At 39.5% G+C, this 27,928-nt stretch overlaps 2 protein-coding genes across 3 annotated transcripts; both read left to right on the top strand.

The window, feature by feature from the left end:
* Positions 1-3,048: 3,048 nt before the first annotated feature.
* On the top strand, positions 3,049-8,434 carry pfkfb1 (6-phosphofructo-2-kinase/fructose-2,6-biphosphatase 1). Of its 2 annotated transcripts, none has more exons than XM_030767993.1 (14): positions 3,049-3,160; positions 4,495-4,620; positions 4,744-4,837; positions 4,977-5,043; positions 5,577-5,651; positions 5,835-5,891; positions 5,996-6,117; positions 6,591-6,798; positions 7,097-7,243; positions 7,314-7,418; positions 7,662-7,791; positions 7,929-7,991; positions 8,075-8,139; positions 8,361-8,434. In XM_030767993.1, the coding sequence occupies exons 1-14, from the start codon at positions 3,061-3,063 to the stop codon at positions 8,418-8,420; spliced, it is 1,419 nt and encodes a 472-aa protein (XP_030623853.1). In that variant the 5' UTR covers positions 3,049-3,060; the 3' UTR covers positions 8,421-8,434. The 2 variants fall into 2 exon arrangements, with proteins under 2 accessions (XP_030623853.1, XP_030623852.1); XM_030767992.1 differs by having other exon boundaries at positions 3,061-3,160; positions 4,810-4,837.
* A 2,839-nt stretch (positions 8,435-11,273) lies between these two features.
* itih6 (inter-alpha-trypsin inhibitor heavy chain family member 6) lies at positions 11,274-24,660 on the top strand. The gene is made up of 18 exons (XM_030767683.1): positions 11,274-11,390; positions 13,007-13,042; positions 13,633-13,787; positions 16,051-16,161; positions 16,306-16,553; positions 17,513-17,682; positions 17,787-17,903; positions 18,025-18,196; positions 18,328-18,605; positions 18,787-19,990; positions 21,994-22,026; positions 22,190-22,207; positions 22,403-22,456; positions 22,780-22,800; positions 23,005-23,058; positions 23,331-23,444; positions 23,658-24,029; positions 24,392-24,660. The coding sequence occupies exons 1-18, from the start codon at positions 11,274-11,276 to the stop codon at positions 24,658-24,660; spliced, it is 3,543 nt and encodes a 1,180-aa protein (XP_030623543.1).
* The last annotated feature ends 3,268 nt before the right edge of the window (positions 24,661-27,928 follow it).

The following is a 27,928-nucleotide window of genomic DNA, read 5'->3' as shown; positions in this document are numbered from 1 at the left end:
CCAGCTGCTAATGAAACTGGATCCTGAGAACATATAAAGTAAACACGTTGTGTTGTGTAAATTGGCAGCTCTGAGTTCTCCTAGTACTTCTCCTAAAACAGCATTAGGACTGAATCAGTAAAAGAGCCATGTGTTCTCTGTGGTTCTGTGCAGTGCAATTTGAAGCAGACAACTGGCATTTAACTCAGGATTGGATGTTCCTCTTTCTGCCTGCCTCTCTGCTGCTCTCTCTCTCTCTCTCTCTCTCTCTCTTTCTGTCTCATGCTCTTTACTTAGGCCAGGGGGAAATTCTTTGCAGGGCGTTCTATCTGGATGACAGTCAACTCCTCTGCATGGCTGAGGCGCTCAGATCACTCACAGAGCTCCCTCCCATAAGGCTGCAAAAAAAAGAAAAGAGTGACAGTGTTGCATCACATTGGCTAGTGAGGCTTTTAATAGTCCAGTTATTTTCATCATACAAAGACCAATAGGAGACACAGAGAAGACCATTCATTGGTTTGTGAGAATTCAATCGCTCGTGCATGGGCAAATATTTGGCCAGTGTTTCCTATTGGTCACGTCAAATCACTATCAGCCGTGGCTTGCTGAGTGGGTCTTTTTGGCCTTTATGATATTGTAATAAGAGGTTCAACACACAAGTGTCAGGTGGGATCAGACCTGCTATGTCCAGAGACTAGAGAGACCAGAGACCAAGAGATCTGTTTCAACAGTCTAAATGTTACGGTTTAGTGACCAGTAGAAGGCTACAGTAGAAAATATTTGTGTGTGGAAATATCATTGAACTAGTTTCATTTTTTTTTTATGTTGAAAAAGAGGCGGTTGCGAGGTTCATAATATATAATACATGTGTGTTAAAGGTATAAAATTAGTCTGGCCAGTTGAAATGGCCAGTGTTTCTGCCTACAAGATCCACACAATGAAGTTTCCACTGAGATGACAAAATCTTAGTTCCATTTACCTCATATCTCCTCATCTCCACAAGAGACACACAGGCAGCAGAAAACATCCCCACCTGTCACGACTAAGATCTTATTTCACACATTTGGCACTCATTCATTCATGTATGAAGCCCTTACACACACACACACACACACACAGACATGTGAAACTGTTGCATGCTTAGGCACACTGTTGAACACTTATACACTTTCTCACGCTGACATGGAGCACTGAAACATATGCATGCACTTAAGTGATACTCAAAATTCACTAAGAATTTATATACTGAAAGAGCATTCAACATTTTGTTTAAAGTATATGACTCACTAGACTAATTTTATATTGTAAGTGGGCATATTGAAAAATGCTTAAATATCTTTATATTGCGCTTCAGAAACAACTTAAAATATGTTAAAAGGCGCCTTAAGTAACCCACAGTTAAACCACTCAATTTGTTGAAAAGCTGAATATATAAAAAGTAGAGGTCTGTCACAGCCTGCACCTCATTTTGGACTTTTAGTTTGACATGTTTGACATGTGTGCCTGTTCTCTGTCTGTCTCCGCCCCTCACCTGTTCCCGTTTGTCTCATTATTAACCTTGTTAGTTTTATCCAATCCTGTTTTGCCCTGTTTAGTTTCCCTCTCTATTTAAGTCCTAGTGTTTGCCTTGTATTTTGTCTATTGTTGTTTGTGTTTTTTGCACTCTGTCAAGCTGCACCGTTTGTTATTGGGTTTTTGTTCCTGTTCCACACCTGTATTTTGATCTTCAGTTCAAGTAAAGTCCTCCTTTTTTCACCTTCATCATTGTGTCCTGCACTTGGGTCCTGAACCACACCACCAGCGTGACAAGGTCACTCATCTATTAGTTTGAAAATAGTTTCTCTAAATGAACACATTTAAGGGGTTTAAAACTATTTAAGTGTCCTTTTTTAAAAAATGGGTAGTAAATTAATTATTTCTCAGAAGAGGAAGCAGAAGGGAGTAAACAATCTTGCTTGTGATTCTTGCTTAGTAATCTGTTTCATCACTTTAATGCCTGGAGTATGACCTTTTGACAACTGTGTGAGGCCAATGCTGTATCATGCTGAACTTGTCACTGCTTTGTTCAGGTCACTGCTACTGAATAAAGTCAACCTCAACATGACTCAGCACTACTGTATTTAGACTGAGACTCAGTGCAGTTATCTGATTCTCAAGTTTCAATTATAAACTGTGATTGCAAAACTATGATTGGTCAAACTGGATTGCATGATAAGTTACAAAATACACTGAAGCAAAGTCAGAGGCTGATCCCTTTTCATGTTACCGGTTTCTTGATGGTGGAATGAGTTGCCCAGTTCTATCCGGTCTGCAGATTCCCCCACAACCTATGTTGGGCGATGGCTTCTTCTCTCACCTTCTCTTCTCTCTCTTTTGTAGCTTCCTGTTCATTAGCACTATTTCTACCTGTCTTTGTCTGTAGTTTACTTCCTTCTTCCTTTATTCCTTCAAGTATTCTTACACTTGTATCTAGTCAATCACAGTCAACTTCTGCATAAAGTGTAAAAGTAAACTGTAAAACTCATCCTAAAGTGGAGCACATAGCCAGGTTGATAAATCCTCGAATACTGATAACAGAAAATTATGACCTTTTGCCGCCCTCAGGTGGTTGAGCTAGACAGAAAACATTACAATATGAAAATGTTACATTATGAAAAATATGTATTTCACCATTCTTATTTAAAATATACTTATGATCACAATTTAAGATGCTACCCATGAAAGCACGATATCACTTGCAGTATTACGATTTAAAGTCACTTGGACAGTCTGTGTTATGTTTACATTATTGACATTTTGACAAGTAGATCAAAGGAGGATCATGGTCCTCAAGGCACTTTTGAGTTATCCACCTTTGGGCCAAGTTTCTGTGTGTCTCTGTCTGTAGCACCTTCTGTTGCTGTGTTACACCCACCCCCTCTCTCCCTCCTCCAGTGTTTCTATCTCCTTAGTAACGGTCACATGACCTGCGTTGGGTTCACGTGGGCGCCATGCGGCACTGCCGCTGCCTCTGTTGACCGGGTTCATTTGCGCTCGGTTGCACATTGGGAGGACGCACACTGCCTGGCCTTGTCGAACGACATGTCCTCCGAAAACACAGAGCTCACACAGACACCCCTGCTCAAGATCTGGGTGCCGTGGATGGATGTCTCTCATGTGTCTCTCAGTCAGAGGAGAGGCTGTGAGTGCAGGGCTGCTGACTACCTCTCTCTCTCTCTCTCTCTCTCCCTCTCTCTCTCTAGGTATCTACTGATATACTTATGTCTGTCTATCTCTCTCCTTTCCTCTCTGTGTTTTTGTCTTCTCAACTACAACTTCTTATAAATGCTGATGGTGTTGTTACCAGTAGCTTGTTAATTATTTCTAATTTCCATTTAACTCCTTAAACTTATTCTGTGTGCTTTTTGCAGCTGTCCTCTTTTTCCAAGTGTTTTTTTTTTTAAACAGACATTGTTTAGCTGGTAACCCACGTGAAAGGAGATGGTTAGCATGTTGCCTTTGAAAGTGTGACCATATTCTTGCAGTCCTTTTCAGTCTCTCCATTTCCTTTAGCTCTTTGACAGCTAGTTTGTCTGAGTCATCTGGCAGACATGTTGGGTTTTCTTTTCTTTTCTTTTCTTTTTTTGGTGCCCAAGCAGCAACAAAGCGAGTTTGAAGAAAATACACTCTCTAAGAGACCAAAGTTCTTAGAGTTTTGAGCTGTCTGATTCGGGGACTTGGTGTTGTGCCAGTGAAACAGACTAATCAGTAATGCAGACAAGGAAATGGGCCATGGGATTAGGAGCAGTGCTGAGACAACATATTGCCAATGCTGAACTGTTAGATCACCAATCACTAGAGATGCATTCTATCTCCAGAACTGAACTGAAGCTACACACTGCAAAAAAAAAATTCTCTGCCATCACAACTCACTCACTCTCTGCCTCTCTCTGTCTCTGTCTGTCTCCATCTCTGTCGCTCTCTCTCTGTCTCTCTCTCTCTCGCAGGGAAGGGACGTTTTTTGGGTGGTGTATGGTTGTTCAGTGTCACTCTCTCTGCTGTATTTGCTCTGTCAGGTTAAACAGGCCCTGTCTAAATACTGAAGGAACTGCTTACTTCTCACATGAGCACAACTAGGAAGCTGCTAGTGTCTCAATCTGAAGGAGCAGTATAATCAATCAGGAAAGAAGGGCAAAATGAGAGAGTGTAGACCATTCTTTTTGTTTTATTATTCTTAACTATGACACTGGTAATCATTAAATCAGTCTAGTTAAATCCCTGTAAGGTCTTTATCTTGTTCAAGAAACACTGACATACTAAAATAAACAATCATGAAATAAAACATATTAATAATAACAAATGTCAATGCACTTTATAGTTTAAAACAGAGAAGGAAGGCAATAACCATTACTCTCCTCTGTATGTCAGGAGCCTTAGTTAGTCTTGCTTTTTCAGAAAACAGCCCCATGTCTCCTTTGGTGATGAATTTGTCCTGAGTTTTATGTCTGACTCTTGTCTTTCCTCATTATTTTACAGCATCACGTCCCCAGTTTACAAACTCCCCCACTATGATTGTGATGGTGGGACTGCCAGCCAGAGGAAAGACGTACATCTCCAAGAAACTCACACGCTACCTCAACTGGATTGGTGTCCCAACCTCAGGTCAGTGTTAAGAAGGAGAACGAGAAATCAATGCTTTACAGCTAAAAGGTGTCACAGCTTCTTATGATAGAGGTGTATAAACATTTGGTTTGTGACTCTCCCTTGTGGTCGTGGTCTCTCCAGTCTTCAATTTGGGTCAGTACCGCAGAGAGGCAGTTCGGTACAAGAACTATGAGTTCTTCCGTCCAGACAACGAAGAGGCCATGAAGATCCGGAGGTAAGGCAGTCTCATGAATATTCCGTGGCTGTAATAGTTTACTGAAATCTGAGGCATTTAACAACAGGGAGATGTGTTTGGCTGTAATGTTCCATGTTGCATGACCATGTTTTTAAGCAGAGATTTTGATTTGTTCCAGGGCCTGTGCTTCGAATGCCCTTAAAGATGTCCACAATTACTTTAGCAAGGAGCAGGGACAAGTGGCAGTGAGTAAGAGGACAAATGCAAACTGTCCTGCAGCAAAAATCATCTCTCCTACAGGTGTACAGCAGAACTCTGTACTCATACAGGTCTAGCATATACATAGACATAAAGTGTCTCATTTATCACTTGTATCTCCGAGTGCTATCCTCTGTGTGCTGTAAAACTACTGGACAAAAATGTACATAGTACTGAAAAACACTGGATACTTATGGAACAGTATATGCAAATTTAAATGCAATTATTTCAGTATGATCATTAAACAAATTACAGAATAAATTACTTTTCTCAGTATTTACATCAAATAATCTGGCTGACCAGAAGCAGAGCGTCTATGTAGTTTTTTGTGCTTCAAAATGATATAGATTTAGGGTTATTTCACTTGCTAGTAACAGTTTTTAAAATGACATTGTGTAAAAATGACTGCTGCCAGAACAACAACATTAGCATCATATGAAGATGAGTTGTGTACTCTTTTGTAAGGATTAGCTAGTGAATTAGCAATGGCTTTGGCTCTGAGGACTTTTTTTTTTCACAGGTATTTGATGCGACGAACACCACAAGGGAGAGACGGGGAGTCCTCATCAGTTTTGCCAAGGAGAAAGGATACAAGGCAAGTGCAGAGCTTTGCATGGCCTAACCACTACTCTTAACACACCGACAGAAAGGCCACAATAAAATTTGTCACAATAATACCATTGTCCATACGAATACCCAGTACTGAGAGTTGAATTAATAACATACTGATTCTCTACATACTGATTCATACTGATTCTCTACTGATTCTGTTTTGCAGGTGTTTTTCATTGAATCAATTTGTGATGATCCAGAAATTATAGAGGCAAACATTATGGTAAATGCGCATTTTTTCCCTTACAAAACCCTGAAGAACATCTGACAAATTGTATTTTGAGGATTGATGAAATATGTGTCCTCTTCATCCTCAATTTTTGGCAGCAAGTGAAATTAAGCAGTCCTGATTATGAGAACTGTGACAAAGAGGAGGCTCTGGAGGATTTCCTTAAACGCATCGAGTGCTACAGGTCATCTTACGTCCCTCTGGATGAGGAGAAAGACAGGTACATGCTGTTTTCTATTAAAAAAAAAAGACAGGGCTTTCAAACCTTACACAGTTGGACTCTGAGCTGTCCACCCGCAGGGGTTTCCATGTGCTGCAAGAGGCCTATTGAAAATCTGCTGAGTTTACATTAATTTTCAAAACATGTTCTTGAGTGTTCCAGTGTAGGGAATTATTTATATTGCCAGAACCCACATTAAACTTTGTGTGTGTCTGTCCTTCATGTGTTTTATCCGCAGGCTGTAATTTACGTATTTCCAGTTTTTTAGGTCATGCTTGAGTTTCCACTGTCACAATATTATTGTCTTCGGTATCAGATTTGACACAAAACCAAACATATGATTATACAGAATTTTTTTCTTCAACTCAGAATAGCACAAACATTTTTTTCATAAATTTCTCTCTCCTCCTCTCTAAATATCTTCTTCCACTGCCTTTTGTTCTTTTTGTCTTTGCCTCTGTCCTTCGTAAAAGGCACCTCTCCTTCATCAAGATATTTAACGTCGGCTCGCGGTACCTGGTGAACCGTGTACAAGATCATATCCAGAGTCGCATTGTTTACTACCTCATGAATATTCATGTCACCCCACGCTCCATCTACCTGAGTCGGCATGGGGAGAGCGAGCTCAACCTTCTGGGCAGAATTGGGGGAGATTCTGGGCTATCTTCACAAGGCAAAAAGGTGATCAAAAGGGAGACAAGCATGGAGATAAGACCAGGGCCTCCAGGAAGACTGACTGATCTGAAAACACAGAACAGACTATTTGCTGTATTGGAAAACATTTTGGTTCTTTTCCTTAAGAAAGCAACTAAAGATTTGCAGGACGTGTTATTTAAAGTTTGTTGCATAATTGTTTGAGAAGTTAAATATGAATAATTTTTTCTGTGTATTACTGAAATAATTCAAACTGGGCTCTTGTCCCAGACAGTCCTATCCACTGAGGAGATCCAACAATAAGGAAATCTTTCCTTTCTTGCAGTACGCCAGCACCCTGGCAGAGTTCATCCGGAGTCAGAACATAAAGGATCTGAAAGTGTGGACCAGCCACATGAAGAGGACCATACAAACAGCTGAGGCATTGGGTGTGCCCTATGAGCAATGGAAGGCCCTCAATGAAATTGACGCTGTGAGTTTGATACACTTAAAAAGTTTTCTTGCCTGTGCCTGTGCTTAAGCAGTTTGTTTTCCTGTCCCAGGGTGTGTGCGAGGAAATGACTTATGAGGAGATCCAGGAACACTACCCAGAAGAATTTGCACTGAGAGACCAAGACAAGTACCGTTACCGCTACCCGAAAGGCGAGGTAGGACCAGAAATCGATGCATAGTGCTACAATCTTGTGTATTCGTGATTATTTTCAATTCCAACTGTATGGATACAAACCTTTGAAGAATTATTCATATCTGTCTTTAGATTACAAAAAGCCTCCTATTTTTAAATAGCCCTCCATCCTGCTTGTACAATTTTTCCCTGGCCTCTCTTTACCTCTTCATCTATTTTTTTCTCTCTCTCTCTCTTCTCTTCTTGTTATGTCTCTCGCCTACAGTCCTATGAGGATCTGGTGCACCGGCTGGAGCCAGTCATCATGGAGCTCGAGAGACAGGAGAATGTTCTAGTCATATGTCACCAGGCAGTTATGCGTTGCCTGCTGGCCTACTTTCTGGACAAAAATTCAGGTTCTCGGCCCCTCCCCCCAAAAAATGGTAGCAGTGCTGTCAAACTTGATCGTAAATTATTGACCAGTCTTTCTCCCACTATGAGAGTCATTAATAACGGCTGATGGTCTTAACTTTCTTCTCTTTTCTCTCCACAGATGATTTGCCTTATCTCAAATGCCCTCTTCATACAGTGCTCAAACTCACACCAGTGGCATATGGTGAGTCCAGTCATATCATCTTCAGTTCAAGGACTTGTGTCCTTTCCCTTAAATATCTTAACCATGACTGATCCTTGTTTTAGGTTGTAAAGTCGAATCCTTTTACTTAAACATTAAGGCTGTCAACACACACAGAGACAAACCTGCGGTAAGTACCTGTTCATAAATTAATCTATGAGTCATCAAAAAAAAAAGGTTAAAACAACATAGACTTAAGTTGGGACCCTTAAAACTTCTTACAGCTTATTGGAGGCATGTAGGCCTTTGGCAAAGTCTAACTTACATTTTAATAGTGTATTAGCCTCCTTATGACATCAGTTTGAGAAAAAACTTTGTGGTGTATTTACTCAAACTGAATTTGTTTTACAGAACGTGGATGTCACGAGGGATCCAACAGAGGCATTACAGACCGTTCCGGAGCATATTTAATCTGAGCTAAAAACAAACACAAGGGGCATCACATACTGCTGCTCCACTGACTAAATATTTAAGGCTTGTTTTTCATGAGATTCTATCATCTGTGTGAATGTGATGGAGTTACCTTGTATTGAGAAAAGTTATCAGCTTCAGGTAAACAAAGTTTACAATGCTGCAAGTGTGTTTAATTAGAAAAATTAGTACCTTGTGTTTTTGTACTAACATGCAAAGCAAGTGAATGGAGATATAAATGAGTTACTACACTGATTCATCACTTCAACTTAATATAGAAATAGTTCTACACATTAGAGACTGAACTAAAAAAAGATCAAATGGTAAATATTTTTGCATCAAACTTTAAATTTGTCTCAATTTAAATATGTACTCATAGTATCTACAAAAAGTCTTATGAAATGTTCTACACTGGAATGACCTCATATATTCATGTGGACAGAAAATAGAAAATGAATTTACATCTTATCACTGTACTTGAGCGTCAGTAATTATTAATTCACATCATACATTGTCTTTATTGGAGACCGACCGATATATCGGCACGAAACGGAGAGACGATGTTATAAATGTTGTCGTTGCATACTTTGTCCTCTAGAGGCCACACTACAACTCCACTGGTGGTGACACACGTGCGAACACAACAAATGACAATCAGCTGACCCAAGCAGAGTTCAGCAGAGTAGCTCACGATGGAGATCATAGTTTATGTTAAGTTAGTAATTGTCAGGTGAAATACATTACTCAAATAATAATAAACATAACCCATCGCCTCGCCTCTACCTCAAATAAGCTTGACGACATTCGTGTCAGCCACGCCCGGTTTTCCTGCAGTAATGTGAAAGCCTGAGCCGTCAGTCAAACATCAAAAATACGTTAAATGGTGTAGGCTAAACCGTCGACAAACTTGATTGCAGGTTTATTTATTAAACACTGCGGCAGTTCTAGCGAGTAAAAAAACAATTGTCCTGTCATTTCTCCCTGCGTTCTAAAAATTTTATGGCAGCATCACTTACAGCAGGCTATAACGCTATCCATTGCTAAATGGTTACCCACAAAGCTAGCTAATGCCATGTTTATCAGTGGAGGGCTGCTAACGTTAATGCGCAGTTAAACTATAGCGTTTATCTTATTCTGCCTAAATGAAGCAATAGTAAATATATCTGCGACGTATGTCTGTCGGTGCATTGGAAATTATTAAACCAGAGGGGACACGTAAATAAATGTGGTATAAATGTGTTAGCCAAACAAAGTTATCTAGCTTCTCTTTCAAATGTGTAGTGTGAAATCCCAAAGTCACAAGTCCTCGTCGCAGACAGTCATGTAGAAATAGATGCATTCAACAGCAGCATTTACTCTAAGTCACTATCAGTTTACTGCATAGTCTAAGATGGCATGTTTTAGACGGCGCCAAATGGTGGTTGAAAAATGGTTTCTCATAGCTTACATTGGACAAAGTTAAAGGTAAAAAAAAAAAAAATTATATATATATATATATATATATATATATATATATATATATAATTTTTTGTATTTTTATACATTTGACTTTTATTCACTAAAACTTTAACATATTTTGTTGTACCTTTGTTCAAAGTACTATTTATGGCAACAAAAGAAGTTTATTTTTAAACTGCATTATGTCTCATTATGTTGGTCAGGATTCTTAAATAACTACGCATAACAAAAGTTACGGTAAATCTTTGTTTATGTTATGGGTTTCTGAAAAAAAAAAAAAAAGTATATCGGCCGATATATTATTATCATTTTTTTTAAATCCTCAAATTTCGAAATCGGTATCGGTCTTAAAAATCCTGTATCGGTCGGGCTCTAATCTTTATATAGGTAGACCTCAGCACAATAAATAGCAACTGAGTAATCAAATATGGTTCAGTGATACATTACCCACCTCTCACAGTACCTGGTCAGTTGTGTGGACAGTTGTGTGGTTTCTGGGATTCTGGTAAGGGAAAAAATAAGGTTTACATTGACTGTGGGTTGGTCTGAGCGGCACAGCTCTGATGTGCCACCTTGTCTCTGGATGTACTACTGAATTCAGTAAATACAGAGGAAATATACTGCAGAACTTGTAAGGCAATAAAAGGGACAAAAAAGAGTACGTAGAGTGAAAATACTGAATCAAAATATGCACATGTGTCTTAAGAAGACCAACTTTTCTGGACAGCTGACACCCATATATATATACATACACACACACACAGGCTATATATGTGTATATATATATACATATATATATATATAGATTCACATGTATGGTCATGTTAAATTGCCATTGTTTAAGACTTCATACATTCATAATGTATAGGTAGAAAACCCATCTAGTCATTTCATTAATGGACAGTTTTGCCTTGGCAAAACATGAGTAAAAAGTAATTTACACTGATGAACACCTTCTCCGTGGCATTTTCTGCTGAATAATTTGACATCCAGGGGTAAACGTTTTGCGGTTTCCCACGTTCCCCTACACATGGCATGGATCTGTGAAATTTCTAGTATGTACACGCGAGGAGAAGTATCCTTGAACTTGTAGGAGGCCAGAGTCAACCCAATTTATTTATGCCGTTTTGTTTGTCTGCGATTATAAATAATATCACCTATTTCTTCAGCAAACGGCCTCCTCTTTAATGACATTTCCTTGGTCACAGAGCGCCTTGGGGATTTAAGTAAACAGAGGTGGGGAGATGCTGCCCCTCGCACAAATAACTCTATGCAGCAAAATGTGAAGTTCGTAAGCTACGGCGCCTCACGCACATGCTTTGGAACTTCAGAGCGTTGGGGGAATTTTGGCAGCAGAATAATCAGTCTAATTTACGTCGAGGAGGACGTAACAGCATGGCTAAACCGACGTTTAATCTACAAAACACTGTGTTATTCCTCCTTTTGTTTGTCCAGCATGTATTTGGTGTGGACTACTTCGCGCGTCTGGGCGCACAAAGTGTCTTTCTCCAGGTGAGTTGCTTACAACTTGTTACTCAGGTAGATTTACTCTAATTACTTACATAATCAAAGTCGTATAAACGTCTTTACGTGACGACAGTACAGAGCACAGACGACAGTTTTCTACCCCGTTTTCTCTCTGTGGAGAAGTTACTTTTTGCTGTGCAAACACAAAGTGTAAAAGAAGTTCTTCATATTTAACTGACAAAAAATACTGAATGTCGCCCTCTGTGTCGCGACAGAGGGACGGAAAAGAACACGACCAGAACACAAAATCACCTGAAGGCTAATGAGTATGTTTGGATATTCGTTCTTTATACTTTTCTTCTTAATGTAAAAATTTAAGGCTCGTTTCTATTGAATGGTGAGTATGATGTGCTGCTGAAAAGGAGCAATTCAAACCTGGCCTTCAAAATGAAAACTTAGCGCTTGTATCTCCTTATAGCAGTCCGATCTGTGGAACTGTATCCTTTCCCCATACTTAAATATTACCGTTCTAATTTCTATTCTGCTATTTCAGCTGTTAACAGACGTTTTCACTGTATGTTTATCACTCTAAATATATGTGACTTGAAAATCTGTAAAACGGAACATGTCAGGGACAAGAAAATAAAAACAAATACATTGAATTTAGTAAAACTGTTAACGGTAACTCTGGATAAGTGATGGGCTAAGAGTAATTTTGGACAGCTACTATATCAGTACTACTTCACACATCTTAAAGCATATAGGAAATACTGCGACTTAAAGAAGTGTACAGTTCACCCATGACTCACACCACAGGACTTTTTTTTTTTAAATAACCAAATTAGGGCAAATGTCACTACAATTATTCTTTCTTCACCACGCAGCAAGGGCAACCACACATTCTCCCCTCTCTCTGCATTTAAGATGTTTGTTTTTGATATATTTACAGGATATGTGGTAATGTATTGACACAGCAATGATTTGTGTGCCATGTTAACATTTGAAACCTTCACTGCTCCTCTTTGTACAGTGCCAACATTTATTTCCATTACCAGTAAGTTTGTGAATAGCTTTGATTCAGTCTGCTCCAACATACAATCTGGCTTTAACCTCACACATCCAGACCAGGGATGAAAGTAAAGGTGCAAAGTAAAATCATCAATGAATATCTCTCTTAACCAACATCCTCATGAGATTTAGAAAAAAAAAAATCTGTTTATGGAATAGTTTGGGTGTGATGCACACCATTTCACAGTGGATCTATCTTCCAGTCAGAGTGCATTTAAAAGTCAAAACATATATTTATGGATAAAGTGGATGTAAATTACACTTGGTGTTTTAAGTCAAAATCTTGAGAGCTATGAATAATAACAGGAGTAACTTTCACCGTGGGAAGAACTTCTAAAAAAAAAGGAGGGGGGCGGGGGTGAAGTGACTATTTTTTTAATACCACCAAGCACAGACAGGTTCACAACTTCCATATGTTGTTTAGATCTTATTCTCAGGATAAATTAGGATGCACATACTGACAACACCTGTTGATATGAACATATTTTCACTTTGATCATCCTTGTCTGATAAGCTACCATATTTGTGTGCTTTGATCAAACTCTACCTTCAGTAAACTTTTTCAACCTTTGTTTTTTAATTTTTTTTTTCAGCGGGCGAAACGCCAAAGCACACCTGTAAAACCAGCGGTAAGTAATACTGTTAAAAACTTTAGGTCACTTTTTTGTCCTGAATATACTAATGTTGTCAGTGCATTTGTTTTTCATTGAAAAGCAATATACAGAATTCAAGTAGCCTATGGAAATGTTCAGCACATGATCATGATCTAATTTTAACGGTATGTCCGGTGATAAAATCCGTCAGAAACTTTGGAAATTTTTCGAAGAATTGAAATTTATTTCAGTTAAGTTTCAGTTATGACTGAGCAGTAGAGGAGCACAGTGTATAGGATTGCTGTGCTTTTCCAAACAATTCTCCAGGTAGCATGCCCTTTATAAAACCAGATGATCAAGGTCTCTATATCAGGACCAAATTAATATGATGCAACCCAGGCTTCTGAAGATTGTGTGGATTTAGAGGAACCAGAGACCTAACCAGAGTAACAAAGAAAAGAACTGACATGAATAAAAGTAGTAACTGTACACCAGGCTGTTATAGAGGTGACATATCTAACATGATGGTTACAGTAGTGTACAGGTGTACAGGTACAGGTGTTACAATAGTGTACAGGTGCTTGTTACTGTCAGCGTTTTCCTTTTGGTGACTATTTTGTTCTTAGTTGAAGATAACTGACTACCGGGTACAGTGTTCTGTGGTGTCACGCTACGCCCTCACCACTGTACACAGTACAGTGTGGAACCAGCTGCCTCTCACCAAGGAGGCTGCTTTTCAGGTGGACCTGCCTCCTTCTGCATTCATCTCTAACTTTACCATGTGAGTCTCCACCTGGCTCCAAAAATCATTTACATGGACACTAATACTACATCACATCAAACATGCATAAACTCCATGAGGTTATCGGTTGATGTATTAGGGTCCATTTTCAAAAAACTGTTTAAGTATCAGATTTAAAGCAAAGATGTATTTTCAGCAAAAATAATGCATCGATTTGAACATTGGTTTCCAAAATACTTGGGTTACTTATTCCATCACAGCCCATTTTTTCAAAGCCATGATTTTGCATTTGATGCATGTTATCATGATTTAACCTAACTTTGATCTAATTTCAATACTTTGAGTTTAATAACAATTTGCTAGTTTGTTGACAGTTCATCTCTAAAATGTTCTGTTTTTATTCACAGATTTAATCCAAAAACCCTAACTGAAGTTCCAAAGGACATAATTTTACCTTTGTACATCCAAAGTTTTATTTGGCAGGGCAAAACAGATAAAAAAGAAATAATCTCCTTCATTAGATGGTTGGGGATCATAATTGCATTAACGATTCACTCTGGTGGAAAGAATAAATCTATGATCAAAAAGAAAATATTTTGGGTATCAACATTAATCAGAGGAATAAAGGGCAAAATGACTTACTATTCATTTAAAAATCAGTGCAGTACAAAAGATTAGAAGAGAAAAAGATGTGAGACCAGATCTTTCACTGGGGTGAAGCAAAAATGTTGGATGAAGCACCCCCTCATAACACTGTGGTCAGTGGAAAAAGGAATACTGAAAGGAAACATCAGACAAATCTTGTTGGAAACTCAAGAGTTCATGAAGAAAAGGGCACATAAGTTTATTTCTGAAATGCCTGTAAACCCATCTCTCTCTCTCTCTCTCTCTCTCTCGCTCTCTCTCTCTCTCTCTCTCCCTCCCCCTTACCCTCTCTATCTCTCTCCCTCTCTCTATCTTCCTATCTCTCTCTCTTTCTCTTTAAAAGGTGTGCTAAATATAAATAAAATATCCACAAATAAGCCTGGACCAGAGGCCTGAGCTGTGCCATGAGGCTGCATTTTAGGGCGGAAGTGGTTCAGGCGTGGGGGAACTTCGGGGAAACATGAATAGAAGGCTTTGTAAATTGAAGTCAGAAAAGTAATAGAGAAAATGACAGGAGCTTGCCCTGCCCCCCCCCGCCCCTCTCTCTCTCTCTCTCTCTCTCTCCCTCTTTTTCTCTCTTTCTAGTATAGTTTGCCAAGGCATATGGCCAAGACACACACACATGCATGCCCATTCACAGCCAGACAAACTCACACACACACACACACACACACACACACACACATATCAGCAGAATCGTTTTGGTGCAATACATTTGTCATGTAACTCAAAGTTTCTGAGGCAGGACTCAAAAGTTTCTCTATCAAACACATTGACACATAAAGCTTCGTGCATACACACAGGGCATACTGCTGTCTGTATTTCCGCATGTAAGCAGAGGAAAATAGTTGTGGCATGTGTGTTCCTACAGTTGTATGATGTTTTGTTGGGACATGACTGAGCGCTCTGTGTTCGCAGTGTCGGTCACCAGTGACCAGTCATCCTGGTTTTCTCTTAGCTACACATATACAGGCACCTCTATTTTCCACTGTGTTTCAACTGCCCATTTACACAGCTCTAGTTCAAAAAACAAGCTCTGTGTCCAACCTGCCAGTTTATTTTGGTTGGTGATTTTTTTTACATTTTATTTAAATATTTCTTTTAAGGAGCTTACCCTATTTTAACATTTTCTCCCTTTGACCCCTCTGTAGTGAGTGAGGGGACTGTATTAAATTCCTTTGAATTTGAGGTGTGTTCCTGCGTATTGACGTGGGGGGAATGCCGTGAAGTTGAGATACAGGGGTTAAGGAGAGGGCTGCTAGGAAAGCTGGCAATCATGTTTTCTGAGGGAAATGACTTTTTCTGCTCTCCACCCACTCAGCCATACCTTTCCTGTTTTGTGTCTTTTTAACTTGCTGAGTAAACCAAACATAATTGTTGCCACTTTTGGTCAAAATTGAATTAAAATGTCTTCCTGCATTGAGTAAAATAAAGATGCATTCACCTAAACTGCTCTCAGCTTCAGTGAACTGCAGGATTTTACTCAAAACAGCTGATCCAAAGTGTATTTGCCTGGGTACTCAACTAGATTCTACCATAAAAATACATGTAGGAAATGAAATGAAATGTAAATATTCTCGCGTGGCAAAGCTTTTTAACTGTGGCCATCACGGCGTGAATGACATTCTTTCTTTTCCTTCCCTCTGATTCTCCACAGAACCTCCAATGGCAAAGTGTATGTTGCCCAAGTGAAAGAAAGGAGTGCAGCCAGAAAGATCTATGATGCTGCCAAGAAGCAGGGAAAAACTGCAGGCCTTGTTGCAACCAAGTCAGTCTCAGAATACATTCATCAGTGTTAGATGTGCCACATACACACTGCATCTATATATCTAAGTAAAATTGCTAGTTTAGACTAATTATCCAGGTTACGTACAAGACTTGAATGACCTTTTGACCTTGCTTTCACCTACAGAGAACGGGAGATTGAAAAGTTCCGGGTGGCAGTCAGTGTGCCCTCTGGGGCCTCAATGTCCTTCTCTCTGACCTATGAAGAGTTGTTGTCACGACGACTTGGTCATTATGAGCTTGTTCTTGGCCTGCGACCTGGGCAGCCTGTCCAGAACCTTTCTCTGGATGTCAGCATAGGAGAGAGGACAGGCATCAGCTTCATGAAAGTCCTGCCCCTCAGGACAACACGACTGCTCTCCAGTACTGTCCAAGGTGCCGGAAAATGACTTCAGTAGACCAAAATTTACTAATGCTTTCTTTTGTATATAGTTTGATGTTAATTCAGCATTTCAAAACTACGCTGAACAAAACTAGATTTATGTCTTGTCACTAGGGCTGTCCTTGACTCGAATTTTGTCAGTCGAGAAGTCAGATTTGACAAGTCAGATTTGGCTGTTCAATACAAAGATTCGACTATTTGTTCCTTTTTTACATATATGGGGCTAATGTCAGGCTACCATATGGCTCGGGCTACCGTTTCAAGTGGTTTGCCATGTCCAATGCTGCTGAATGATAAGCGAATTCTTGCATACAGAGTTTGCATGTAACTTTGTTAGGGTTGTTCTTCAAAAGTTCGAAATGCTGCCATACTTTAGACTTCTTCTGAGACATGGTTATAGCCAGCCTAGTTTACCAACCATCAGTTAACCACCAGTGCATGCTGTCACATGTATTTTTCTTTCTTTCTTTTTTTTTTTTTCAGCAAGCCACCAGCTAGCCCTGCTAGAATAGAAAAATATATTTATGATTCCCCTTATTTATAATTCCTCATTGAAATGTTATCCCTGTGCATTTTCTAAGCTTCTGTTTATTTCATCCTGTTGCTGTAATGCACACAGACTGACAACAAAAATCCAAAAAATGACTGCTCGACTTGAAGAATCTCAGTCGACTGACAGGTCTCCGACAGATGATTTGACTGGTCGACTTTCAGGGGGCATCCCTACTTGTCACCAAGACCAATAGTTTTGCCCTCCTGTGAGAACAATTGAGAGCAGCAGATAAAACATTGCTAAACTTACCCTTTAAGGAAAGGAAAAGAGGGACTGAGATGCTGTATAGATCATATAAGCAAGCTATGCTATGTAAATCATGTAAATCATCAACGGCATCTGTTATTTTAGATGTTGTCTAAGTACACGCATTTCCAGCTGTTGATGTGTCACCTACAGGTGAGGTAAAACCACCCCCATCCACCCAGATCCAGCAAGGTCCTGGCTGTGCTCAAATACATTACAGCCCCACTCCACAGCAACAGAGAGCTATTTCCCCTAAAGGCCTCAACGCAGACTTCATCATCCAGTACGATGTGGAGCTCAAAGACCTTATGGGTGACATTCAGGTCATCTTATTATTACAACTTTTCAGGGAGAAAACATTTTCAAGATCTAGATCATCTTAGCAACTTCATTCCTAACAGGACCTTGTTTCATTTCTATTCCCCAGGTGTATGATGGCTACTTCGTTCATTACTTTGCGCCTCGGGGTCTTCCTGTTGTTCCCAAAGATGTTATCTTTGTTATTGACATCAGTGGTTCCATGACAGGCACCAAAATCAAACAGGTTAAACGTTGACTTTACCAAAAACTTTGCATCGCAATAAGCATATCTGATCTGATAACTGAAGAATCAAAAATATCCAATGTGAACATATCTGTTTTATTCCATCTTGTCTTGGCTACAGACCAAGCAAGCAATGTCAACAATCTTGGGTGACCTAAGAGAGGGTGACTATTTCAATTTAATCACCTTTTCTGACAAAGTTCATATTTGGAAGAAAGGCCGCACGGTGCAGGCCACACGACAGAATGTACGAGAGGCCAAGGAGTTTGTAAAGAAGATTGTTGCGGAAGGATGTATGTAACATGTAAACTCTCACGTCTAAGTCACATTAGGTACCATATGTCCCAGTAATATCCTCCCATTGCAGTCAAGCTAAAACTTCTTTTTGGTCTGGTCTGTATTCTAAGTCTCTTCTCATCTCCAGGGACAAACATAAATGCGGCACTTCTTTCGGCGGCACAGCTGGTAAATCCTTCGTCGTCATCGTCCACCAAACGAAACACAGCAACTCGCCGTGTCCCAATGATTATCTTCCTTACCGATGGAGAGGCCACAATCGGGGTGACTACTGGGGACATCATTCTGCGCAACGCGAAAAACGCCCTGGGCTCAGCCTCACTTTTTGGTCTGGCGTTCGGAGATGATGCTGATTTCCCCCTCCTGAGGCGCCTAGCCCTAGAGAACCGTGGCGTGGCTCGCATGGTGAATAGCAATATTGCCTTCTGCAATAGTAATCTACTGAGTTTAAAAAGTAGATATTCTGGATACTTGATGCTGAGTAAACTGTGTGACAAATTAGCAATATGAGTCTAATAAAGACTAAGACAGTTTAATGATCTTTCAATAGACAATCTCAGATTTGTTACAGGTTTGTTTGTTACAGGTGTATGAGGATGCTGATGCCACACTCCAGCTGAAGGGCTTTTATGATGAGGTGGCCAGCCCACTGCTGTCTGACATCCAGCTCAGCTATCTCGACAACCAGGCCTATGACATCACCCGTGCCCTGTTCCCTAACTACTTCCAGGGTTCTGAGTTAGTTGTAACTGGCCGGGTAAAGCCTGGGGTACGTGACCTTAAGGTCTCCCTGATGGCTAATGATTCAAAGCAGAAGTTTAGGATTGAGACTGACCTGGCAGTTCCCAAAGCTGAAGGGAATGGGACGGCACAATGGCCCGTCTGCCCTGGTGGATTGGAAGGAATTCCGAGCTTTGTTCGACGTCTCTGGGCCTACTTAACCATCAAAGAGCTGTTACTGGCTAAACTCAACAGCACTGACACAGTAACCCAGCGTCTGCTGTCAGAGAAGGCCACCAACCTCTCCCTCAAGTACAACTTTGTCACACCTGTAACCTCCTTGGTGGTGGTCAAGCCAGATGTTAAGGAGAGTCCAAAACCGACCATTGGCTCCTCAACATCTGCTACCACCAAAGCACCTGCTACTTCTTCTGCCACCACTACAACTGCAAATATGACGAGCCAAAATTCATCCAAAAAGCCTCGGACTAGCAAACCTCCACCTACAAGACCCCCTCGCCCACAGCCCCCACCTGGGTTGCACACCACAGGTCGCCCATCCCCAGGAAAAACAGTCCCTCCTCCATCAGCAAAAAAGACTTCAACACCACCCAGCCTGTCAAAAACTTCCCCAGTTGCAGTTTCTGGTAAATTGCCTACCACACCTCTTAGCGCCACCAAAACCGTGCCAGCCCCTGGCCCTGAGAGAAGCACTGATTACCCTACCTCTGCCAAAATAAGCCCTACCACAAAGACCTCCACCGCACCCCCTAGTGCGGTCAAAACCATTCCTGTCACTCAGGCAGCCAAAACTACACCACTGCTAAATCCAGTCAAAACTGCACTTCCAGCTGAGCCAGACTTAGAGAATTCTTCTGTTGCTGACTTACACCAGTCACAAGTCACCACTCTCCATTCTGGGCTACGGGATGAGTCCTCTTCCACGCCATCACCGGTGGACACAGACTCTGACAGCAACCTAAATATTGCTACTTTGGTGGCTGGCACCTTTGCACCCATGCCAGGAGTCACAGATGTGCCCAAGCCATGGGAAGCAGCTGGTATTTTGGGTAAGCTAAGTTTACTTTCTAACCATACTAAAGTCAAAGTTAACAAACATTTGTTTTGAGAAAAGTGAGCATGTCATCTCCAAACATCCCTCTCTGGAATTCATATGTTTAGTTTAGGATAATGATCTATTTAAAGCCAATCTGTTCACATATTATAGGAATTTGCCATGCTGAAAGCTTCTCTTGGCCAAAAGTAAACAATGCGTTGTCAGGTTCTCCTATGGTATAATAGTGCAAATACATTTTACAGAGCAAACTTCTGTTTATGCCAGTTAACATCATGGAGTGACTACATTTTGGAAGCCAATCCTGTAATGAAACTGCTCAAAACAGGTTATGTCCTCATAGATCCACTGCCTTATTAGCCTACTCAGCCAATAACCAACAGTCATAAATCAGAGGAGGGTGGGTTTCTACATCTGAAGTCCTTTACCTTCTCATGGTGTTTTCCTTTTTGCTCTCTAGTGGTCTAACACAGACATTCACTACAATTTCAGTGCCCATTAATTAGAGCCCGATCGATACAGGATTTTTAAGACCGATACCGATTTTGATATTTGAGGATTTAAAAAACGATAATAATATAGCAGCCAATACTTTTTTTTTCAGAAACCCATAACATAAACAGAGATTTACCCTAACATTTGTTATGTGTAGTTATTTAAAAGTCCTCATCAAAATAACGAAACTTAATGCAGTTTAAAGATAAACTTGTTTATTATCATCACAGTTTTGATAAATAAAAGTCAAATGTATAAAAATACAAAAAAGTAAAAAAACAAAACAAACAAAAAACCCCATATATTAACTTTTAGTTCATATATTAACATATTTCAACCACCATTTGGCGCCGTCACAAAAAAACACACCATCCTAGACTATGCAGTCAACTGACAGTGACTTAGAGTAAACGCTGCTGTTGAATGCATCTATTTCTACATGACTGTCTGCAACGAGGATTTGCGACTTTTGGATTTCACACTACACATTTGAAAGAGAAGCTAGATAACTTTGTTTGGCTAACGAGCCATGCTAGATACTTGTTCAGCTCACGTTTATTTACATGTCCCCTATTTACATGGTTTAATAATTTCCAATGCACCGACGGACATATGAGTCGCAGATATCAGTTACTATTGCTTCATTTAGGCAGAATAAGATAAACGCTATAGTTTAACTGCGCATTAACGTTAGCAGCCCTCCACTGATAAACATGGCATTAGCTAGCTTTGTGGGTGACCTCATTTAGCAATGGATAGCGTTATAACCTGCTGTAAGTGATGCTGCCATAAATTTTTTAGGACGGATGAGGGAGAAATGACAGGACAACTGGTTGTTTACTCGCTAGAACTGTTTAATAAATAAACCTACAATCAAGTTTGTCGACAGCTTAGCCTACACCACTCAAACATGCCAAGATTTAACATAATTTTGATGTTTGACTGACGGTACGGGCTTTCACCTTACAGCGCAAAACCAGGCATGACTGACACGAATGTCGTCAAGCTTATTTAGCCTAAGAGGAGAAGTGATGGGGGTTGTTTATTATTACTTGAATAATGTATTTCACGTGACAGTTATCAACTTACCATGAACACAGATGATCTCCATCGTGAGCTACTCTGCTTGGGTCAGCTGATTGTTGTTATTTGTTGTGTTCACATGTGTCGCCAGCAGTGGAGTTGTAGTGTGCCCTCTAGAGGACAAACTACACAACGACAACATTTATAACATCTTCCGTCTCTCCGTTGCTTTTTTAATTGTCATTTATTCGCCATTATAAACGCTGATATCGATACATCGGCAAATAGCTCATACCGGCCGATAATACTGGCACGCTGATATATCGGTCTTACTCTAATAATAATAATAACATAATACTGTTTAATGATACTCTAATACTATTTACAATTTTGGGGGAAAAAAGCTGGCAAGATGCACTGCTAATTATTTTTATTTGTGCTATGACTGTCATTTTTTAACATTTGTTTTGTATTCACCAGATGTCTCCACTTCCATTCAGTTTCAGAGAAAAGGTAAATCAATTCTAGTCTCAAAATTAGGTGCTACCCATTTTGCTTAGGTTTTCTATATACATATAATGTTTTGTGTTTTGTACTGTGACTTGACTCCAAATGATGCCTGTCACCAGGTCAAACTATGGAAACTAACTCTCACTTTTTTCCACCTCGTCTTTAGACATTGATCTAGTGAAAGGTAGGTGCAGTGTTAAGTATACCAGCAATCAAAGGAATGTGGATGAACACAAACATGGTTTCTTTTCTATAATTTTTTAAATTCCTAACTGTCTTTTAGTTGCAAATAGAGTGAGACAAGCTTGCCAGATATTTTGGTCAGTGGTTTTATATGGACATGTTAGTTTTCTTTTGCAAACTGTCAACTCTGTTTCAGATTATGATGCAACCTATGACTATGACTATGACTACAGTGTGCATTACGACACATGTGAGTGTATTTTAATGCTGTATGTCTGATAATCAGTCTGTGTTTCGTTCATTTTTACGTGCATCATGTCCTCAGGGATATTTCACACTGTGACTGAACTTTAATGGTCACATATTTTCATAACATACATTCAGCATTGCGAAGCTCCTCGCTGTCTGTATTTCTATTCATACATAGCAGAGAATGTATGTGTTTATTACAGACATAGAAATTCGTATGGAATGTGTAATTTTTTCATAGACAGTTTATATAGTCATTGCTATAGTTTTGGGTTTTATGGATGCAAATGGAAGTTCTTCAGACATCCACTGCTTTTCTTCCAGACTCAGATGCTGAGGAAGATGGTAAGCACTGAAAAAGTCAACGTCGGCACATTCACTTGTAAAAGACAATCAAAATATTCATATGAAAATCGATTTAAGTGTATATGTAGATCTAAGAAGTCTTTTACAAGCTTTACTAGTATAGTTAATCTTTTGAAGTGTAGTTATTACACAGTTGGCATGGTCTGACCTATCTTACCATCACTGATCTAGCAGACTTTTCAGCATCTCCAGACAGCATCACAACACTCAGCTCTGTTAGAGTCTTCTCATCCTCAGGTAAAATCATGTAGACCTTCACATACTGGCTCCGTTGTCACGCTCTTAAAATGGCATTCTGTTACCCTTATTCTTATCATCATGTGATCTTAAACTGACCTCGACAGCAAACAGAAGCTTAATAGATGAGGTTGACAAAGTGAACTGTAAAATGATTTTTCTAGAGCTCCTTGTTGTTACAATGGATTGTGATGATGCGGAGACTTGAAACAGGCTTTCGTAACACATCCTTCTAATCTCCCATCCTTTTGAACATCACATGTGTCCTTAAGTGGATGGAGACCCACATTTTGTGGTCCAGATTCCAAAACTGCATGAGAACCTGTGCTTCACCATTGATGGAAATGCCAATGATGTTCTTCGACTAGTGGAGGATCCTGAACAAGGTAATCTAAATAATCTGTAAATAATAATCTAAATATTTTACATTTACATTTTATAAATGATTTTACATTATAGTTGTGTGATGCTCACATCAAAACCTCTTTCTAATGCCTCTAACAGTTTGTTCACATGAACAATGAACTAGATGTAGTTCTTGATGGAATTCGAGTGCACTGCTGTTAGTAACACCAATCTTGTCATCTCTTTACCTGAAGGCATTACAGTGAATGGCCATTTGATGTTGGCTCCCTCAAAGCTGGGACTAGAAGATCGCACTCGCACTTACTTTGACAGGATAACCATCATATCTTCTGTCAGCAACTTCATGATCACACTGACAGTAGATGCTGTGGTGGTAGAGGGGGAGGAACTTGAGATGCTACCCACCAATCAGCAAGGATCTGTGACACAAACAGGCTTGAGAGTTGTTGTTGACAGCCAGGGTTGCTGGATTGAACTGGAGAGAAATGTCCGTTTTTTGATTCTCTTCCATCATTACAAACATCCCAGTTACTTTCAGAAGGAACACCTAGGCTTCTACATTGCAGATGGCAAGGGGCTGTCCCCTCTCACCAAAGGGTTACTGGGTACATGGCATTTTCTCTTGCTTTCAGGTTGCACAGTTTTCAAATTATATCAAGTCAAAATACAAAACCTTAAAAATGATATTAATTACATACAGATGTGTTCATAAAGAGTAAAGGCTTTAAATCTACAAACCTGTTGTTAAAGTAATAAAAGTATTGATCTTACATGTTAAAAATGTTATAGTATTTTTTTAACCTAGCCAGTGTCAAACCTACAGTATCATCTTTTCAGCATGTTTCTCTGTTTAAGGTAACCCAGTCCAAATTCACAGGAGCTTTCTTAGGAAACCTATCTATAAAATCATGAAAAATACCATTAAAAGCTCTGTTTTCACTGTACTTTTCTTTCTCTCCTCTTGTAGGCCAATTCCAACATGCCAACATGGAAGTGCTGAGGATGAATAACACTGCTGTTGCTGGTTTCCACCACGCTCAGATCAGTAAAGAGAGCTCTCTAGCACTGGGAATGTTAATGACAGGAGACATACAGATCCCAGTTTCCTTGCAGAATAAGAACCTGAAGGACACATTCAGGAAGCGCCACCCAGCCAGGTGTTGGGTGGTGCCCAAAGTCGAAGTGGAGAAGCTTCTTGGTCATCCTTACCAGAGCTATGTGGTGGATCACCTATAGATACACTTCCCCAATATTGTTCCACAGCTCCATTACATCTGCCACATTATCTACATAATTACAACAGGGCAAAAAAACCAAAAACCCCCACAAAAAAACTAAAAACAAAACGGAACCTGGGACACTTAAGTGCTCATAGACTGTGCACCCTGTTCAGCTCCATTTAATGTTTATTGATTTATTGCATTTCTCATCCATCTAGTCCAGATCAGGAGAGAAAGACACAGAGAGTGAGTGAGTGAGAGAGAAAGAGAGAGAGAAACAGAACACAGAGAAAGAAATTTTTTGACGATTTGAGAGACATGAGATATTTGAAATGTGAGACACTGGTGTGGATTTCTTGTGTGGATTTTTTTTTTTTTTTTTTACAAGATTACTATATTGTATGGAGTGGGTCTCCATACTACTACATTGTATGGAGGCCACTTTCCATCTTATGGTGTTGCTATGACAAATAGTGATTATGTTGATGTGACTATGGCCCTACCAAACTGACGTTCTTTGTTTCAGGAAACATTATTTTATAAGGAAATTTGTAATACTGGTTATTTTAAAGTTATAAATACCAAAGAAGTAAATATGATTATGCTGTGTGTTTAAGTTTGAAAATGTATAAGCTATGTTTTATATCTCCATTTAATTTGCATAAGTGTGTATTTGTATATGTGATAAGACAAAATGCATTTACATTACTGAATGGTGGATGACCCCCCCCCCCCCCCCCCCCCCCCCACCCCTCTGCCACTACAAATTTCAACCTTTAGTCAGTATATGAAATTATTAATTGTAAAATAACTGAATGTTGCAAAAAATGTATTCATTTTCAAAGTTTTATTGATATTTCAACTTACTTCACTTTCTCTGCTCAGTCTGAAGTTCATGTGTCATTTTTAAGACGTTTTGTTGTTTAATCTCTACTGAGAAAACAAAATAAAATAAATAAATTACAAAAGAATATAACAACAGAGTGGCATAAAAGGTCAATCAGTAGCATATCTATGTTTGCTGAATTAAATATTTAGCTCCAGTTCCATTAATAAAATAATTATAATTTCTTTTTTCTTCTGACAGCAAGTGTGTGAGAAAAGTAATGAAATGAAGTAATTCTTGGGAAACTTGACACAGATTGGATGTAAGGCGAGAGATGACTTGAGAGGCTGATCCAGTTGCTCTCTACTATGTTTCATCAGTTCCTATAAGCCAATGGAAATTATCAGCAAAGCCACATAAAAAAGCCATGGAAACATAAGAAACAGAGAGACAGCAAACAAGCAGCTTGATCCTTGCATGTACTGTATACTACCTGGAGAGCAGCATAACAAGGCCTAAGACAACATAGTATGCTTTGTTATTAACAAGTACCTTCCACATAAATGTTTAACCAAATGTAAACTAGGACTGCAACAGAGATTGTTAGAGTAGACTTAAATAAAATGAAGACTTTGTGGCGTGTTTACCATGAATGTGACCTCATTTTCCTAAATCTGACATACACAGGACCTAACCATACTGGTCTGAAGGTTTCAAAGAGTGTTTGTTTGTGGCCAATGACTGAGGAAAGAAACAAGAAAACCTTCTACCAATCAGAGTGAGATTAAACTAATCAAGAACTAGGAAAATTTGGAGGTTCACGGAAGCCAAACAGGTTCACAAAGTTTACCCTTGTTTTCAGGTTTTAGTGATGCATATTAAGAATTTCACCAACCTTTAATTAAATGAGTGTTTCAGTCAAAACAGTGTATTTTTTTTTTTTTACCTCATGGCCCTATTCTACTGAGGGACTCACAAACCATTCCTGCACCATGTAGTGTTTTTTCTGACAAGATGAAAGCACCATTATCATTAAAACTGTCCATTCCACCTCCCTTCCAAGATTTGAGACCCAGTCTCCAGGCAGCATTTACACTGAACTGACCCAGTCTCCAGGCAGCATTTACACTGAACTGACCCAGTCTCCAGGCAGCATTTACACTGAACTGACCCAGTCTCCAGGCAGCATTTACACTGAACTGACCCAGTCTCCAGGCAGCATTTACACTGAACTGACAGGCAGCAGCACCACAACTCCACTTCCTCCCCTCAATTTTATTTAATCAGTTCCATCAATCTACTTTTCCCAAATTCCCTCTCATCTTACTGAAACTACCTTGTGTGTAAACTTTTTTTTTACCCTTCCAAGGGTTTTCCATTCACTTCAGGTAATGATTCACAATCAAAAACATCACTGAACAATATCAAATTCAAGAATCACATGACTGACTGAGAGAAAAAAAAAAAGGAAAAACAGTGACGGATGTAAGTGGGTCAGCATTCCTTTTGCTGGGTCCTAATCTTTATCACACAGTTGTTCTGAGCTTTAAAACTCTCCTTTGAGACAGAGGAAAACGACTGAGTAAAGGTAATATTGAGTCAATGATATTAGGAAAATTCATCCAGCTAAATGTACATTGGTGACCACTAGTAAAAATCTGTAAGGATATGGATCTGCGATATCATCGTTTCTGACATACACATGCGTGTTCAATAAGAATAAACGATACATACATGGCCTTTTTGAATGATGGCTGTTTACAGTAGAATGTTAGTGAAACTTACGTGTGTTGTTATGACACGTCAATGACATCGCAACAATGTTGCTATTAGGTACGACACAATAATGAATCGGACGTTATTGATACATGTGTGAAAAGGTCTGATTTGACAATATTCTCAATAGAATATGTAACAACACATATTAAAGGTCAGTGAAAATTCTAAAGACATCACAGTTGATATTCAAAGGGTTAATTTTAATGGACAAAACAACTCCCAAACACCTGCTATAGCATGGCTTGGAAATGCTATTCCTCAACAGAAAAAAATCATAGCTCACAATGATATTTACTGTGTTTTGAAAAATCTAAGATGGCATTAAAGAAATCAATTTGTCAGGCCTGCTTGTCAGTGCAGAGAGTGAATTAAGGAATGTAATCATCAGAGCATTGTGTCTGTGTGCTAAAGTGAATGGAACTAGAAGGAGGATATAGAGAACGAGGGAAAGCTCAAACAAGGTCAGTCAAGGAAGGAGAAAGACTGTTCAGAAAAGATCTACAAAGACGTTTATGTATAACTCTCGTTCTCGGACTCACTATCCTTCAACAGCAAACTCCAAAAAACCCAAATGCTCAAGGCTAATTCAGCCTGCCCTACCCCCCTCCCTCCCTGAACCTGACCTGGTCTTTCACCTGATCTCCACCTCCCTCCTCCTCTTTCTGTCATCTATCCCCCT

The sequence above is a fragment of the Chanos chanos genome, chromosome 3, assembly GCF_902362185.1.
Source record: "Chanos chanos chromosome 3, fChaCha1.1, whole genome shotgun sequence".
Classification (NCBI taxonomy): Eukaryota; Metazoa; Chordata; class Actinopteri; order Gonorynchiformes; family Chanidae; genus Chanos; species Chanos chanos.
This window is presented reverse-complemented; position numbering and strand designations above follow the sequence as displayed.

What these genes read in the sequence shown, in the direction of transcription:
- pfkfb1 (XM_030767993.1), top strand. Translation starts at nt 3,061, where the DNA reads ATGTCCTCCGAAAACACAGAGCTCACACAGACACCCCTGCTCAAGATC. An exon ending in TATCTTCACAAGGCAAAAAG is followed by an intron (nt 6,799 to 7,096) that starts GTGATCAAAAGG and finishes CCTTTCTTGCAG; the next exon opens with TACGCCAGCACCCTGGCAGA. An exon ending in ACTCACACCAGTGGCATATG is followed by an intron (nt 7,992 to 8,074) that starts GTGAGTCCAGTC and finishes TCCTTGTTTTAG; the next exon opens with GTTGTAAAGTCGAATCCTTT.
- itih6 (XM_030767683.1), top strand. Translation starts at nt 11,274, where the DNA reads ATGGCTAAACCGACGTTTAATCTACAAAACACTGTGTTATTCCTCCTT. An exon ending in TTCATCTCTAACTTTACCAT is followed by an intron (nt 13,788 to 16,050) that starts GTGAGTCTCCAC and finishes GATTCTCCACAG; the next exon opens with AACCTCCAATGGCAAAGTGT. An exon ending in CTCAGATGCTGAGGAAGATG is followed by an intron (nt 22,801 to 23,004) that starts GTAAGCACTGAA and finishes CAGACTTTTCAG; the next exon opens with CATCTCCAGACAGCATCACA.